Source organism: Penicillium griseofulvum, assembly GCF_001561935.1.
Source record: "Penicillium griseofulvum strain PG3 chromosome Unknown contig_79, whole genome shotgun sequence".
NCBI lineage: Eukaryota > Fungi > Ascomycota > Eurotiomycetes > Eurotiales > Aspergillaceae > Penicillium > Penicillium griseofulvum.
The window spans coordinates 374,745-391,941 of record NW_024467420.1 but is presented as its reverse complement, the minus strand read 5'-3'; the positions used below and the strand labels follow the sequence as shown (position 1 = coordinate 391,941).

General features: G+C 49.6%; 8 protein-coding genes across 8 annotated transcripts; 4 read left to right on the top strand and 4 right to left on the bottom strand.

Moving 5' to 3' along the window:
• Positions 1–200: 200 nt before the first annotated feature.
• Positions 201–2,012, top strand: PGRI_001260 (RNA methyltransferase, TrmH family; the record flags this gene model as incomplete). Its single annotated transcript, XM_040787839.1, has 1 exon — positions 201–2,012. The coding sequence occupies one exon, from the start codon at positions 201–203 to the stop codon at positions 2,010–2,012; it is 1,812 nt and encodes a 603-aa protein (XP_040651611.1).
• A 543-nt stretch (positions 2,013–2,555) lies between these two features.
• Positions 2,556–3,902, top strand: PGRI_001250 (NAD(P)-dependent alcohol dehydrogenase; the record flags this gene model as incomplete). Its single annotated transcript, XM_040787838.1, has 4 exons — positions 2,556–2,708; positions 2,764–3,636; positions 3,692–3,808; positions 3,867–3,902. The coding sequence occupies 4 exons, from the start codon at positions 2,556–2,558 to the stop codon at positions 3,900–3,902; spliced, it is 1,179 nt and encodes a 392-aa protein (XP_040651610.1).
• Positions 3,903–4,088: 186 nt separating this feature from the next.
• Positions 4,089–5,487, bottom strand: PGRI_001240 (pepsin-like aspartic protease; the record flags this gene model as incomplete). The annotated part of the gene is made up of 3 exons (XM_040787837.1): positions 4,089–4,169; positions 4,226–5,098; positions 5,146–5,487. The coding sequence occupies 3 exons, from the start codon at positions 5,485–5,487 to the stop codon at positions 4,089–4,091; spliced, it is 1,296 nt and encodes a 431-aa protein (XP_040651609.1).
• Positions 5,488–5,965: 478 nt separating this feature from the next.
• On the bottom strand, positions 5,966–9,575 carry PGRI_001230 (uncharacterized protein; the record flags this gene model as incomplete). Its single annotated transcript, XM_040787836.1, has 5 exons — positions 5,966–6,073; positions 6,129–9,056; positions 9,117–9,257; positions 9,324–9,350; positions 9,462–9,575. The coding sequence occupies 5 exons, from the start codon at positions 9,573–9,575 to the stop codon at positions 5,966–5,968; spliced, it is 3,318 nt and encodes a 1,105-aa protein (XP_040651608.1).
• A 657-nt stretch (positions 9,576–10,232) lies between these two features.
• Positions 10,233–11,018, top strand: PGRI_001220 (uncharacterized protein; the record flags this gene model as incomplete). Its single annotated transcript, XM_040787835.1, has 1 exon — positions 10,233–11,018. One exon carries the CDS (start codon positions 10,233–10,235, stop codon positions 11,016–11,018), a length of 786 nt encoding a protein of 261 aa, XP_040651607.1.
• Positions 11,019–11,424: 406 nt separating this feature from the next.
• PGRI_001210 (uncharacterized protein) lies at positions 11,425–11,753 on the bottom strand (the record flags this gene model as incomplete). The annotated part of the gene is made up of 2 exons (XM_040787834.1): positions 11,425–11,606; positions 11,675–11,753. 2 exons carry the CDS (start codon positions 11,751–11,753, stop codon positions 11,425–11,427), a joined length of 261 nt encoding a protein of 86 aa, XP_040651606.1.
• Positions 11,754–11,988: 235 nt separating this feature from the next.
• On the top strand, positions 11,989–13,987 carry PGRI_001200 (putative AP-3 adaptor complex subunit mu; the record flags this gene model as incomplete). The annotated part of the gene is made up of 3 exons (XM_040787833.1): positions 11,989–12,032; positions 12,084–12,503; positions 12,571–13,987. The coding sequence occupies 3 exons, from the start codon at positions 11,989–11,991 to the stop codon at positions 13,985–13,987; spliced, it is 1,881 nt and encodes a 626-aa protein (XP_040651605.1).
• A 543-nt stretch (positions 13,988–14,530) lies between these two features.
• On the bottom strand, positions 14,531–16,786 carry PGRI_001190 (hexadecenal dehydrogenase; the record flags this gene model as incomplete). Its single annotated transcript, XM_040787832.1, has 5 exons — positions 14,531–14,577; positions 15,081–15,440; positions 15,494–16,293; positions 16,363–16,593; positions 16,647–16,786. 5 exons carry the CDS (start codon positions 16,784–16,786, stop codon positions 14,531–14,533), a joined length of 1,578 nt encoding a protein of 525 aa, XP_040651604.1.
• Between the last annotated feature and the right edge of the window lie 411 nt (positions 16,787–17,197).

Sequence of the window (17,197 nt, the reverse complement as noted above, 5' to 3'; positions counted from 1 at the left end):
GAAAAGGGCGAATGAAGGTGAGGTTGAGAAAAGAAGAAAGTCGAAGTCGAGACCGGCTGGATTCACATATAGAAATCGCGCTACGCGTTTGGATGCGATAACGATAATACGGCAGCGGGCAGAGACCTATCGCGCAGTTCGATATCGAGTTCTCCAAGTTGGAACGGGAGAGAATCTGCGAAAGCCGGAACTTCGTCACGATGCTCAGTACTATCTCAAGAACGGGCTTGAATGGTCTTTCGAGAGTGATCAGTTCCTCGCGTTCCACAGTCTTGACGATTAGGCATGCATCATTGAATTCAGCAATTGGGGAGGGTATTCGCAGATCTCAGTCGGCGGATGCGGACAGAGAGGATCGCCGCGGCAACGAGTCTCGGTTTCCTAAGCGCGAACGACAATACGAGGGGCAATACGGAGCGCGACAATACGGAAGATCAGGTGAATCCAAATTCAATGACCGTCAAACAAATGGATCGCGACAATACGGACAGCAAAAATACGAGAGATCAGGTCAATCTAACTTCAATGAGCCTCGACCATACGGAGCGCAGCAGTATGGAGAGAAGCCCGAGAGATCAGGATTGAATACTCATCGGAACTACGGCCAGGGTGATCGAGGATACGGAGCGAAAAAAACCTGGACATCAGATGGTTTCGGCCGCAAAGACTATGACCGCCGACAATCGCCATGGGATGACAATTCTCGATCCCCACGACAAAACCGAAAGGAGGAAAGGTTTGAGTTCGACGAAGATGAATTCATTCGTTCTGGTGATTTCCGGGGACTCCCTCGTGAACATCAATCACGATTCCAGTCACGAGTCCAATCACGAACACCAGACGGTTCATTCACACAAGCGGGACGAGGAAGGCCTTCAATGAATGAACCACGGGAGAAGGAGCCAGCAAGACCTAGGGCTCATCGGGTCACGAACAGCATGCCAGAGCGAGTGAAGGACAACGTCAAAGTACCTGATACAATCCCCTACACCACACCGGCATCCGAGTTCATTTACGGCACTAGTGCCGTGGAGGCCGCGCTGCGCTGCAGTCGGCGTCAACTATACAAGCTTTATATCTACCAGAGCACGGACGAAGAACTAAGCGCAGCAAAGATGACAATCCGCAAACTGGCATTGTCAAAGAACATTACAGTAAAGATGGCATTTGCAGGATGGGATCGGCTTATGGACAAGATGAGCGCTGGACGACCTCACAATGGGTGCATTTTGGAGGCATCTCCTTTACCAAAATTACCTGTGCGCGGCCTTCAGGTTGTTCCATCTATATCCGAAGAGTATTTCCGGACGGAACTTGCACCACAAACCCGGGAAGAAGCTGCGGTAAATGGTACCGATGATCGTATCCGGATCCATCATCCTTCTCCGTCCCCAGAAGAAACTGAACAGCGCCATCGATACCCAATTGTTTTGTTATTGGATGGAGTGGTCGATACCGGTAATATGGGCGCCATCATCCGCTCATCCTATTTTCTGGGTGTCGATGCGATTGTTCTAGCCGGTCGCAACTCCGCACCATTGTCTCCCCTCACGATCAAATGCTCTGCTGGTGCAGCAGAGAATATGCCCATTCTACACGTGAAAAATGAAGTTGATTTTATTCAGCGGTCCCAGCAGAACGGGTGGCGATTCTATGCTGCAGATGCACCAATCCCCGGCTCTGTACATTTGGATCACATCTCGGCGGATGGTGATCAAAGTGCCAAATTACCCATCACGACTGCTCCTAGTGTTATAATGATGGGCAGTGAGGCTACTGGGTTGAGCTCGCATATCAAGTCGCATGCAGATGCAATCATCAGTATTCCAGGCGCCCGGCATAATTCCATCCTAGGCGTTGAATCAGATCCTGCCCGCATCGACAGTCTTAATGTGAGTGTCGCTGCCGCGCTACTGATGGAGAAGTTCTTGCGGACACCCATAACTTTGGGTGAGGTTGTCAAGAAGGAAAAGAATATGGAAAAGAATATGGGAAAGGAGAAAATGTGGTAATTAAATATGTATTCTAGCATCTACACTGCATCTTTGTACAATAGCACATATAATTGGAGTTCTTGATTTGGAGTGTTCCCTTGAGAGTCCGAATTAGGGTTAACACATCATCTTGAGGAATCCAACCTTGGAATCTCCCTCAATTTCGCCTGATATCAGAGGTTATACATAGAAAAGTCCATTGCACAAGGCCTTTTCCCGCCTTTTTTTTTGCTGTCGACTTATAAAATTGGCACATCTAAACAGAATGATATCTGAGACCACTACGGAGTAAAAAGACTAATAAAAAGACATCACAGGGTTGCTTATACGGCTGGCTATTCTTGTCATTCAACAAAGCAAAATCAGAGTGGTAAATCATACCCACAATATAAAAACTCTGAGATATACCGAAACTCGTCGCCGAAGACTTGTGGGGAATAAACTTGACCTGCGGGGGAATACCCGTCTCTTTGTCTTAAGAAGTTCCCTTCAACCCTAAATTGTCTTTTTCTTTTGTGAATTTGCTTTATTAACCCTACAAGAAGATTCCATGTTCAAACCATGCCCATCATGATCCCAGATAAGCAAATCTCAACCACGGCATTCGTAGTCGAGAAGCCAGGAGCTCCCTTTGTCCTTCAAGATGTGATTCTCGATGAAGTCCGGGCGAATGAAGTCTTGGTTGAAATGAAATACACCGGCCTTTGCCACACAGTATGTATCAGTCATTTCGCAATGAGCTTCCCAAAAGAAACTAACATACCCTCAGGATATTGTCGTCCAACAGGGCGCAATCCCCGTCGGAGATTATCCCGCCGTACTAGGCCACGAAGGCGCCGGAATCGTCCGTCGTGTCGGTAGTAGTGTTAAAGACACATCCCTCCAAGAAGGCGACCTTGTCTTCTTGAGTTTCAGCTCCTGCCACAAAGACTCATGCAATCCCTGCAACAAAGGCCGAAATGGATTCTGCAGTCAGATTACATCCATTAACTTTGCCGGTGCTCGAGGCCTTAGTGCGGCCGAGTCACCTATCTCTTTTCCTGATGGAAAGCGCCCGATCCGCGGCCAGTTCTTCGGTCAATCCTCCATGAGCAAGCTGGCTATAGTTGACGAGCGGTCGGTCGTCAAATCCCCACCAGGATCCGGAATCACGGTCGAAGATATGGCCGTCCTAGCTCCTCTTGGCTGCGGATATCTCACTGGTGCTGGCACTGTCTTCAATATTCTCAAGCCTAAGCCGACAAGTCGCTTTGTTGTCCTTGGTATGGGCGCTGTTGGATTGGCGGCTATGATGGCTGCCCGGTCTCAAGGAGCTGAAACGGTTATCGCAGTTGATATTGTTGATGCGAAGCTCGAGCTGGCGAAGTCTCTCGGTGCATCGCATACGTTGAATACGAAGAGTGTATCGGATCTTGCACAGGGGCTGCTGGATGTATTCCCGGATGGCGTTGATTGTATTCTTGATACGACTGGGGTAATTCCTCTGCTTGAGGCTGCAGTCAAAGCTCTTGGTCATGAAGGTACCCTAGCCATTGTGGGCGTGACTCGTGCTGGTTCATCCCTCAATATTGATCCTTTGGCACTCATGATGGGGTGTAAACGCGTTGTTGGTGTGATTGAGGGTTGCGCGAATCCCACTGTGGTGAGTCTTTCTTGATGATCGCCTGAGTTGTGGCTAATTTTCTATCGTTGTCTAGATTGTTCCACAGTTGATTGACCTATACAAGCAAGGAAAGTTCCCGGTTGATAAACTTGCTAAGATATATTCCCCGGGTGCCATTGAGCAAGCGCTGGCAGACTTGCACTCTGGAAGTGTAAGTGCTCCAAAATCAATGTTTCAATTAAATACACTAATACATAAAATCTGTGTAGGTTATAAAGCCCGTCATAAAATGGGAAGACCTATGATGATATGATTCGTATGAAAGCGCCTTTTACTTCGTGGTGGTTCGAACTGCTTTCTATTGGTTAATTGTAGCATATTTCTTTTCCTATGCATATAACGGCATGTTCATTCTGTAGTATATGAATTCTTGGAGTTTCTGAATATGTCCCAAGCAAGTCCTACAGCCCAATATTACATTATGCATATGTCTAGCCAGAAGCCACAGAGAGATTCTGATGCAACTCCTTTCGCTGCACAGCACCAAAGCGAAGATTACCGACATCGAAAACCTAACTAACATATCAGCTCATGCGACTATCAACTCCCAAAATAATGTATCACTCACTGCATAGATAGCCTTCAAGAAGGTATCACCTAGAATATCCATGGTCATAGTGCCACGACTTTGGATGCCTCCATAAACATAGCCAGACTTAGCCTCAGCAAACCCTAGATCTTCCTTCTGCACAACAAACTGCTTATCACCAACAGCAAAAGATACAACAGGCAACTTATCCGCTGCTGTGTTGGATGGATATATCCATCCCTGGCTGTCATCATCATACTCTGCCCCGGGGATAGCGTCATAAATGGCCTGACAAGTGTCATCATCCACCAGTGCCAAAGTAGTCCCCGTATCGGCAATAGCCTTGTTTCCAGCCCGAGAAACCGACTTCCCATTCACCGTCGCCGAGGCAGAATCGAACATCCAAAATCCTTGACTGTTGTCGACAGACGTGTAGTAGATCTCCCCCTCAGTGGCCTTCACCGTATCCTGATCGATATAACCAAAAGTATAGAATGACTCGCCCTTATCCGGCTCATCGGAATCTCGCCATGACCCCAACTTCGCAGTGAAGACCTCAGCGGTCTTCGGGATATCAATTTGTGAGATCATATTCTCCACAGGTGTGCTCACGGCTTGGGGCTTGACTGTATTGATAGTACCGAACGCAAGCCCCAGCAGCCCATCCCCAGCACCTTGCACAAACTGCGCGGACAGTATATCCGCAATTTCAACAGCCTGGTCTTTGACCACTAGCCCGCCAATGTTGACATTATCATTCCCGACCGTACCAGAGGCAGAAGAGCCATCCCCGTACTTAATCTGCCACGTCAAGTCGGCTTTCTCTTTGAAGGTGGTCGATTTGGTGGGGTCGAAGATTGCATGGTTCTTGTTCTCCGATAGAGTCTTCGACGGTAATTCTGTGGACCAGACCTAGACAATCTTAGAAACCTTCATACACGGAGAAAAAACGGACTCACCCATAGATCCGCAGAACCAGTATCGAAGTCCAGATTGAGCGTCTGTGCAGGTGTGCCAATACCAACTTCGGCAAGATACATCGAGTCATTCTGCACATCGTGGGCATCCACTTGTCCAACCTCGTCGCTAACGGCGCTCTTCTTCTGTAGTACCTGCTGCAACCGGGCACGTCCTCCCACGGGCTTATTAGTGAACTGTCGGCCGGCTTGTACCATTCTAGTGCCGAGGAAATATGGGCCAGCCTTGGTTGGGTTGAAGCGATATTTGCGCATGGCGTGCAAGTACGACTTCGTGCCGGACTTCTGGTAGTTTAGGTTCGCGGTGAGGTTGATTCTCGTCATGGTGGGGGTACGTGGATGGGTTGGGAGGTTTGAGGATGGATGGCTAGTGCTTGGGCCTATTTATGCTATTGAAATAATGTCATGCAATGAGCTGGGTATTTGAGACAAGCGTCATGGCTTTTAAATATGCCTACCTAGAAGGCTCATTCGTCAGTAAAGTCTAGGTAGAAACCTGTATTTCGTCATTGCGGATTACTTATTACTTAGGGTTAGTGTTGTTTCAGCGTGGCAGAAGGTGGTATTCGATCTGCACGGTGATGCGGACTCCGGTCAGACGGGCATTCTTAGTGGACAGGGATTATACAGGGATATATGATAAGCCTTTAGAAAACAAATAACTCTATTTCAATTACAAAAGTACTTTAAAATATCATCTGCGCCGATCCTGACCCCCCCCCCCTAGAACCCGAATCACCAACCTTGGAATAACCATAGCAAACTGGGAAACGTACACACACCAGTGGACAAATCCACATGATTACCTCTTGCGACTCTTAGACTTGGTTGCAGCAGCACTGGGAGCTCGGGAGCTTGCGGCAGAGGCAGTCTTGCTACCACCCTTGGTAGCCTTGGCCTGCTTAGACGGCTATAAGGAAACAGTTAGAACCAGAATAATAAATAATCAATGAGATGAAACTTACAGCAGCTCCATTCTTAGCCTTCTTCTTGGCAGGGGGCGCTTCTTCGATCTCTTCCTCCTCATCACGATCACGTCCGCGGCCTTTGCCCTCACTGGGCTCGAATTCCTTTGCCACAGTGTTCAGCAGAGTAGTGCAGCGGCGACCAATTTCCACGGGCGTACGACTGAGCATGAAGAAATCGAATCGGAACAGAGGCGATTCACGAATCTCGTCACGGATGAGTTCATACAAATTCTCGCCCTCGACGCCATACTTGTCCAGCATGATCAACAAGAATCGGTCCTCGTCCTCGGTGTAAACCTTTTTGTTGGTGGTGGACACGGTGTAGTTGATCTTGAGTTGCTGGAGCGGCACGCGATACATCTCCAACTTCTTGCGGAGCATCTTCCGCTGGTGATCCATCTTCCGCACCTTCTCTTCACCCTGATCGATGACTCGGAGGTACTTAGGATAATCCTGGATCTCGGTGTATCGGCGCCAGAAGACCTCGGCATATTCCTTAATCTCATGGGGTTCCTTGCTGTCAACCTCAGTAGCAATACCCTTGTAGTCGGTGCGACCAAACTTAGCAGATCCATTGATAAATTGCTGGAAATCACGTCGGTTCCAGCTTGCAAAGCCTTCCTCTGACATACGAGCCTTTTCGGCTTGCTCCTCTTCAGTAAGCGGAACAGAGTTATCAATCTCCTGTTGTTCAAGGTCCCGCTCTGCCTCTCGCTCGCTGAGCTCCTCTTCGGGGCCTTCGGGCAGTTGAGCCTTGTAACCAATTTCCTTGTGGAAATAGGCCGTCTCCTTCTCTTGGAGCTCGTGGAGACCAGGAGGGAAGAATTGCCAGTCGTGGACAGTGATTTGTTTAGGAGCACGTGGAACCTTGGGCTTTGTATCGGCGGTTCGGCCTCCAGTGGCCAAGGCTTGGCGGTAGTATTTGTCAATGGAATAGAATTGCTCTTTGCGCTCACGCTTGGCCGGGTTGATCCAGCTAATTCCAATATCCTTCTTCCGCTCGGTGAAATCTTTACCGTTCCATTCATATGCACTCTCAGAGGAGAACTTCTGCAAGTCATCAATGCCGAGAGTCTCGTACTTCTTGTTCAGCTCTGCGGTTCTTTCTTCACCTTTACGCAGAATAGTCTCGATATCCTCATCTTCAGAGAGCTGGGTTGCATCCGCGCCCTTGGTGTTGAATACATTGGCAGCACCGTGCTGAATCATGCCAAGGAGGTCATCTTTGGAAGTCGCTTTGCTGACCTGTTGTCCAGAGCGACCTTGCTGAATGACAAGCTGATCCAAGCGCAGTTTCTGAGCAGCTCGCTCCAGAACCTTCTCTTCAATGGCATGCTCTGTGATAAATCGGAAAACCTTGACCTGCTTGGTTTGACCAATGCGGTGGGCTCGGTCCATGGCCTGCAAATCAGCTTGGGGGTTCCAGTCACTGTCGAAGAGGACCACGATATCGGCTGAGGTCAAGTTAATACCTAGACCACCGGCTCTGGTGGTTAGGAGGAAGACGAATTTGTCGGATCCAGGTTTGTTGTAGTCATCAATGGCAGCAATACGATCCTCGTGTGCTGTGGTGCCATCGATACGGCAGTAGTTGTAGTCTCGGAACACACAGTAATCTTCCAAAATGTCCAGTACACGACTCATCTGGGAGAAGATAAGAACACGACTACCATCTGCTTGCATGCGCTTCAGAAGTTTGTCCAGAATAACCATCTTTCCTGAGTTGAAAACAAGATGCTCGTCGGTCGTATAAGGAGGACCTGGCTCAGCTCCCTCGAACAGGTAGGGATGGTTGCAACACTTCCGCAGTTGCATGACAATGTTCAACAGGCGGGTCTTGGACTCGCGTTTCCCAGCTGCACCATTAACGGCGTCAATGTCCTTCTCCAAGATTTTCTGGTACCACTTCCGTTGCATTTCGGACATTGGGACGTAGAGATTTAGTTCTTTCTTCGGTAGCAAACTCTTCTCGACATCGCTCTTCACACGTCGAAGCAAGAAAGGGCGCAGAACACGGTGGAGTTGCTGTACCACAGTATCTTGGTCAGAATCTTGGTTTGAGAACCACTGGTCAAATGCCTCCGAATCGCCGAAGACATCTGGCAGAAGGAAGTTGAGCAAAGCCCACAGCTCATGCAGATTGTTTTGCAGTGGAGTACCAGTAATCAGCAGCCGATTGCGGGAGTTGAAAAGACGGATGATTTGCGACAACGATGATTCTTCGTTTTTGATCCGATGGGCCTCGTCGATGATAATGTATTCCCAAGCAAACTTCTTCAGGTGTGACTTCTCGCGGAGGATCATTTCATAACTGGTGATGCAAACATCGAACTCCTCCTCCACCAGGCGCTCATTAATCAACTGCTGTCGCTCTTCTTTGTTACCCTGGAGCACCAAGACATCGATATCGGGGGTCCACTTTGCGAACTCTCGCTTCCAGTTATCCAGGGTTGACTTCGGCACGACGACCAAATGAGGGCCGTTGATATCTCGGATGTAACGTAAATAGCCTAGGAACGAAATCGTCTGCAGAGTCTTGCCGAGACCCATCTCATCGGCCAGGATACCGGAGATACCGTTTTCGTGTAGCGAAACGAGCCAGTTCAGACCTGCAACCTGGTAATCACGGAGTTCACCGTGAATAAATGCTGGCGACTCTCGGAAGACAGTGGTGCTATCGCCGCCCTGCTTCTCATCTTGTAGCAACTCTGCGTCTTCTTCTTGTTCGGTCCTGCGGCGTCGCTCATTACCAGCACCTCCAGTGCGCTTGGAGCCCTTGCGGGCCTTTTCCTCCGTCTCTGCATTTTGTCGGTCGATCTCTGCCATAATCTCCTTGATCTCAGGGTTTGGATTCGTCTCGATGAAGTGGCGAAACAGGTCAGTTAAACCGAGAAGGTATCGGAATCGGCGAATCGAATCATCCTCCTGCGAGAGATGATTTATCAGCAAAGGTCATCGTCAGGTTAACTTAGTTATGAACCATACCTTCGTAGTATCAAGGCGGCCATGCTTCTTGTTTAGGATATTTTTTCTGAGGTGATTGGCCTCAGATCTGCGCCTGCGTCCATCGGCCGCGGCGTCGCCCGCAACGCTGCTTTCAGTGGTATTGGGATTTGTGTCAGAGTCCTTTGTAAACAATTAGCGACTTCCCTCTCTTTAATACACCGTATTGTAGACCAATGGCATCTTTACCGTGTAATCTGGGGTGTCTCGGTGGCTCTAGATTGCAGAAGAGAGTCAGCATGGGATCGAGACAAAAAAGCACAGAGACATATGAGCGACTATGCAGCAGCTTGTCCTAGATAAGCAAGTAGGAACAACTTCACATACGGTCATTTGCGCGTCGGCACTATCCACGGGCACCGAAGGGACCGTGTCGTCATTTGCATCAGTCATGGGAGTATCAGCCTGCGAGACTGGATCAGACGCGAGGGCGGGGGCCATGTTTTATCTTTGGTGAATAGAGCGTGGGTGAGTTCGCTGTTTAAACACGTCTTTGAGTGTGCAACAAAGAATATCGGAAGCTCGCGACTAGTCGGATCGCGTAATGTAGGGAGAAAGAACTGTGGTCGGAGTGGTGAGGAAAAGAGGGGAATAGTCTAAGTATAGTCCAAAATAAATCAAAATTTGGGGCAACTCATCAAGGGGGATCCCATAGAATGAATGCTATTGAACAATTCCAGACTAGGATTATTGAAGGTATTCAAAGCGCGTCGATGGCAAATGAAGATACCGCCTTTCAGTAGGGCCTACGGTTCGGAATATTATTATTCCATCGGAAAGTGGGCTTCTCGTTACCGGGCCAAGGCGGTCATCTGCAACAACCTTGAAAGTTCCTCCGTTGACACATCTTGGTGCTTATTGTCACACAGCTGGGTGAACAACTGCCTGATATCTGATCCCGGGTGACTTACCTCTTGCTTTCTTACTTCTTGCAATCCCTCCCACTTCCACTGCTCTCTTTCACCACCTCAAAGCTCTTCTCTATTGCCATTTGTCCACTGAGGCACGACGCACGACGCACGACATACAAAGTCGTAAACACAAATATTTCTGTCCTCAAACCCATTGCCCAATAGGGCCTTGACATTTTTACCTGCCATGGACTCCATGAGATCCCTCAACACCTCTCTCCCGAGCTCGACACCCCGCCCGCAACCTCCAGAGCAACTCCTCCAACAATTCAAGGCGGCAGCTCTGTCTGTCACGAACCTGTACAAGAATGCAGTATGTGAACAAGCTCAGGCAAGGTCATTAGGATACCAGGAAGCGATAGAGGATCTGCTCCACTTCCTGGACCGTGAGAACCTCGGTCTCGGAGACGGAGAGGGGTGGAAGGTTCGACAATGGGCAACCGAAAAATGTGATGGAACTGGATCCCAAAGCAGTGATGAAGATACAGAGGCCGACAAGCGTGACCGAAGTGCTACTCCAGCTATTACCCGCAAAGAAAAGCCTGCGCCCGAAACAATTGCTCGTCAGCCCCCCACTTCAGCGCCTGTACCCACATCCAAGCCAGAGCCGATCACCCCTCCCACACAACTCCACGAAACACCTTCTTTCGCCACACCTGCAGTCTTCACGTTCTCTGCCGGTCCTACATACCCTCAGTGTCAAGAACTCGACATGGATGTGCAGTCATCGGACAACTCATCTGCGACCATGCAGGACGGCGCTCCGGTGAGCGTCTCAGTGATGCCTCGCAACAGTCGGCCACACCATCGTCACAACAACCACCCACGATCAAATGCGCGCCCTTCCCCACGGGAGTCCCCCGCTAGTCTTGGATCGAAGAGGAAATTTACATTCCCCGATTTCTTCGACCTGTCAGGACTCAACAACGGACGAGATGCATCAGGAGGGGGTAAGCGAGGCCGCTTTACCTAGGGATTGACCTGGATAAAGTATTATATGATGACGAAGTGACGACCATTCCCTTCTGATTGTCACACTGTGGCTGGTTGAGATTTCGGGTATGAAGGTGCTTTTCGGGTGCATAACAAGGAAGGGACATTTGCATATGGTTTTTCTTTTTCGTTTCTTCTCTTCCTTGGGTTTATTCTATCTCTTCCTGTCTTTTTTTTCCCCTTATTTTTCCCCCTTCCTTTTGTGATCTAGCATATAGACGGATATGCCTGTGGTGATACCCGATACCCGGAGTGGCAATTATCATTGGCTTGCAACTACATAACAATCAATATTCTTACAAACATTTGAAGCTTCCAACCTCACTTCACTATCACCCTGCTCAACCTTGACCTTCATCCCATATGTTTTAGTATTCATACACTGCTCAATTAAACGCCCGCCACAACCCCATTCCCACCAATGTCGCAGAAATAGAGGCAATTCCCAGCTTGCGCGAGCCCATCTTGTATTTTGTGGGGCCTTGCATGATGGCCTTCTCTTGTTTCCGGAGATTGGCCATTCCAGTGTAGTAGCTGTAGACTCCGAGGCCAATAAACGCAGCAGATCCTGTTGTGGGACGTCAGTACTAAATACTTGTAATACAAGCCCGGATCACAGGCTAAAAATAAACACACCAGTCACTCTGCAGGACAGACAGTCGTCGTACTTGTCCTCGGCCAGAGCCTGCTTGGCGTCTTTCGGCTTTGTATCCATGGCGCGCGTATCAGAGTATATGAATGTAGTATAGAGCGTATTTTGATATTGTTAGGAACAAGAACAAGAAGCGCGCACCGAATCACCAAAATTCCGGGTACTACAATCGTATGAGTTGATCTCTGTTTGTCTCCAAAAAGGTATGAGAAGGCGGGGATCTACGGCAAAACACAAGAGCTATGCAATCGAACTACGCCGACACAGCAAGTAATCTCATCATCAGACAACTATCACAATGAGCGGCGAGATTGATGCCGTCTACATATATGACGAGCAAAAGTATGTTAATCCACACCAGCTTGCAAGGCGATACTAACCCGTCCTTCCTAGCGTCCCCATCGTCGAACATGTATATCGATCCCGCCCGCCTTCGGCCTCCGCCATCCTGCCCCTCTACCTTGCTCATGCCGAGCCACGCCCTTCCTTGCTGTACATTCCCAGCGCTTCCCCACCGGTGACGGTGTTCTCGACGGTTGAGTCGAATTTGTTATTTCTTGCAATAAGCGAAGTTGACACGGAGCCGCTTTTGGCACTAGAGTTCCTGCACCGCGTGATTGATGTACTGGAGGACTTTGTTGGAGCGCCGCTGCTCACAACTAAGATCCAGGCCAATTACGATGTTGTTGCGCAGCTTCTTAATGAAATGTGCGATGGGGGAACGGTATGCAACACTGAACCCAATGCATTGCAGGAGGTCGTTGAGGTTCCCGGGTGGATGGGGAAGCTACTAGGTGGAATCGGAGTACCTGGGTGAGCAGCTCTTGACTTGAGATCGATCGATGTCATTCGTTATTAATGAGTTTGTGTGAGGTTTTAGGGCATCTACGCCAGCGCTAGGATCTACGAATCCTCTCAAGCAATCTCTCGCCGCCGCCAGTGCATCACAAGGACCCGCCATTCCTTGGCGACGCCCTGGTGTACGGCATACCTCTAACGAGCTATATGTCGACATCATTGAATCTCTGTCTGTTACTATGGCACCTTCGGGACGACTGCTGTCCGCATTAGTATCCGGTACCATTGCATTCACTGCGAAGATATCGGGAGTCCCGGACCTACTGCTATCATTATCAGCGCCGGGTGGTCAGCATGTCCTTGCCCGCAAGATCGAGCTACCGGTCTTTCATCCATGTGTCCGACTGGCTCGATGGAAGGAACGGCCGGGGGAGCTCAGCTTCATACCCCCCGATGGGCGGTTTATCTTGGCTGGATATGAGGTGGATCTCCTTCCCATAGATCCTGACCTGGATGAGCCACCGAGCCATATGGAAAAGCTTTTCCTACCTGCTATTGTCGATATCCGCAAATCACTCGGGCCATCTGGCTCCGAATTTGAGGTTCGACTAACTTTGAACACGAATTTTCCGGGCCAAAACTCATCTTCGCGGCCTGGAGCTACCCGAGGCGGATCCGGCACCTCAACGCCATCATTCCTGGGTGGGGGCGGAAGTGGAAGCTCGGGGCCGGCACTTGAAGAGGTCGTCGTCAGTGTCCCGATCTCCAAGTCCGTCCGCCACATCACGGACATGCAGGCCAGCCGTGGTGACGCTCAATTCTCCCCCACAACTGGGCTCCTCGAATGGCGGATTCCCACTGGCAGGGATGCCGGAACATTGACTGGCACTGCCACACTGCGTTGCAGTGTCTCAGGGTATCCATCCGCCGACGATGACCTTGACGACAGTGTCGGGGATGCCGATGAAGATGCCAATGCCAACCTCCTGCAAGGCTACTACGAGGCTCCTACCTCTTACAACGATGCAACCCTCAGTACATCAAAGAAAACTCGATCCTCCGACCCCTCCAAGCGCAAAAAGAAGAAGAAGAAGTCAACAAAGAAGTCCTCCCGCTCTGCTGCTTTACAACCAGAAGACGCGGAAGAAGAACCTGTTGCAACTACATCTCCATCCCCAAATCCCTCCATACCTCACACCCCCACGCCCCCTCCCCAATCACAATCACAATCCCAGTCTAACGCTCATCTCCCTGCATTCTTCGCCCCATCATCTACATCCCGCCCAACGCGCAGGACCAAAGCCCAGGTCAATGCAAGCCTGATGCCCAACTCTGCGTCAGTATCCTTCTCCGTGCGAGGCTGGCTTCCCTCTGGTATCAAAGTCGAAAGTCTCAACATCGACCAGCGTCGCAGTCGCGGTTTAGGCGAAAGCGTCAAGCCATACAAGGGTGTCAAGTACCTGTGTGTGAGTAATCGCGGCGTAGAACGGCGCTGCTGAGAGCGCAATGTACTAGACTTCAAGTTGTTTCCTTTCGGTATTAACAAGACGTTCATTTAGTTTAGACTGCATTCGACACTGCATTTGACAGCATGAATGATGATATGAATGTTAGATCTGTCTATATTTACAAGGAGTGTCCTTCGATGTAATGCCGTAGGCTAGTGGGTTTTGTACAAAGATTCTGATCCCTTTTCTATGCATCCTCTAGTTATTGCGGGAGTTCTAGACTCAAATACCAATACGCTGATGTCTAGATAAACTACACTCGCCTACAGGAGAAATACATTTCAAGCCAACAAAAACAAATAGATTGAAAATATACACGGCTCAAATAGCAACCAAATCGTAGCCTAAAAAGCGCAATAAAATCCAAAAGCACTTACCTAGGCAAATTATTTTACTGCAGAGATCCCAATCCGCACATGTTGATCCAAGAAGCCCAACTTCGTTCCATACCAAGATAAGGAGTGATCAGCAAAACTGTAAACAACGATTGGATGCAATAGACCAAATCGGGTATCCAAATTCAGGGGTTCAAGTTCACAGTTTCGATCGGCGTTCGAGGACCTGCAGGACGATGTAGGCAACTATTACGGGTTAGACTGTTATTTCCAAATGCTCTGATAGGTAGGATCTGCAGATTGAGATTGAAATGATTGGAACAATGTGAAAATGCAATAGAAGGGGGACAATAAAAGAAATGGGAAGGGAAAGGTCAGATTCATTAATATTCACAGATTATGTATCTTTCTTCTCGATTCCGGGGTGTGGCAGTATGTTCAAAGGAGGTATGATGGTGACAAAGGGAAATAAATGGTAAGGAGAGACATCCGCGGAGGGGTAGAACAGAATTAAGCCAGTACATGAAATTGGGGTATATAGGTAGCACAGGCAAGGGATTATGCGTCTTCGTCGTCTGAGCCATATAAGCAGCCACAGACGGTGGGTTGTGATCTTGGAATTTAGTTCTCCTCTTCATCTGAAGGAGAAGGATATCCAGGGGACGAAACGCACGAGACAGATATGTGCAAGGTGGGAAAATATTCACAAAAATGGCAAAGAAATGAAGAGAATTAGAGGGATTACTTACTGGCAGCAAGGACAGTAGCTCTGCCGGCTCCGGCCTTCGCGCTGCCTCCACCCAGAGTGAGGACGCAGCGTAGCCAGCCGAGGCTCAGCTTGTTGCCGTTGCGGTCAAAGTCGGGGTGCAGGGCACTGGCAGCATTGAACTTGCTGATCTTGCCGGCGTACGGTGGGTACCGAATAGCCAGGATTGACTCTAGCCAGCCTGGGCTGGAGGTGATGGGGCGACGGTGCACCCAGACGTCGAAGCTGGAGCGGCCGCGGTAAGCACCGTAGCCACTCTCGCCGACACCGCCGAAGGGCAGGGTTGGGATGTGCAACGCGGCGTCGTTACAGGAAACACCACCGGAGCGGGTGGAGGACACAACTAGGAGAGTGTTAGAATAGCTTTCTTTGCGGTGTATCAGATAAGCGACTTACTCTTCTCGACATCGGCCTTGTTACCGAAGGGGTAGAGACCCAGCGGCGTGCTCTGGACACCATTGGCCAGGCTGATGGCCTCGTCGAGGTTCTCCACGGGCAAGATGGGAATGAAGGGACCGAAGCTCTCCTGCGAGCACAGGGAGTCATCAACCGAGTCAACCTGGACAACGGTGGGCTCGATGAACAGCTCCTTCTCATCCATAGTGCCACCCATAAGAATCTGGCCCTTAGTGTTATCAAGCATGGACTTAAGACGGGCGAAGGAGGCCTCGTTAACGATGCGCGCGTAATCAGGTGAACCCTTAGCACCCTGGGGGTAGAACTCCTTATACGCGTTCTTGAACTCCTGTACAACCTCCGAAACGAGCGACTTGTCAACCAGCAGGTAGTTCTGCGAGGTACAGACCTGACCGGCGTTCAGGAGCTTACCCCAGAGCATGCGGCGAGCTACGAGACGCGGGTTCGCGCTCTTGGACACGATGGCTGGGTTGATACCGCCCAGCTCGAGCACGACAGGGGTCATATGTTGTGCAGCGGCCTTGGCGATGATCCTTCCAACGGTGGCGCCACCCGTGAAGAAGATCTTGTCCCACCGTTCGGCGAGCAAGGCCTGTGTCTCGGGAATACCACCCTGAATGATTGTGTAGCACGAGGGATCGAGACTCGCCTCGACGATCTTCTGCATGAGAGCGGCGCTGCGGGGGGCATTTTCGCTAGGCTTGATTACCACGGTGTTTCCGGCGGCAATGGCACCGATGGCGGGGCCGAGAGTCAGCTGGAAGGGGAAATTGAAGGCACTAGAGTAGAAAGAGTAGGTTAGCCTTCGGTGCATTCTTCATGCGCATCGCAAGGGAGGTACGACGTACCCAATGACCAGCACAGTACCCAGAGGATCCTTTCTAATCTTGGGGTTCATGAACTTGAATGCGAGATCAATATCGGAGGCCTTCTCATCCTTGGCCCATTTGTGCAGGTTGCGCGTCGTGAAAACAATGTCGTTAAGGAGCCATCCGCTCTCTCCAAGGTTGGTCTCGAACCGAGGCTTGTTCAGGTCCTGAGCGCAGGCCTCCATAATCGCCTCCTCATTGTCTTTGATGCTGGAAGATTGTCAATTAAATAACCCGGAAAGGTAAAAGAATTGGGGACTTACGCCCAGTACAGCTTGCGCAGCTGGACAAGGCGGAACTCCAGGTCGCGGGTCTTGTTCTCATAGAAGGTCTTGCGGACCGTAGAGACGCGGGCAGGAATCTCTTCCAGCGAAGTCGCTTTAAATTCAGGTAGATCGACCATGATGAAGGTTAATATTAGTGCCTAGAAGAAAGGAAAAAAAAGTGGGAAGTTATGGGTAGATAAGTTGAGTCCCCGCTCAATAGAATGAAAGATCTACAACGGTAATTCCCCTTTTAGTAATTACCTAGGCAGCTCACACACTACCCCTATTAGTCCAAGGTCCACATGCTCTCAGCCTGTTTTGTTCGCTTTTTTTTATATATATTTCTTCTTCTTCTTCTTATTATTATATTTGAAATGAAGAATGCAAGATGTATATACTACGGATATATGTGCATGTACATGTACAACATACATAATATATACCTACAGTGTTACATTAACATATAAATACTCCGGACCGCGGCTTCACACAATGCCCCGCTCGATAGTTGGGTGGAGAAGAATATTAGCGGATTTCCTTGATTTAAC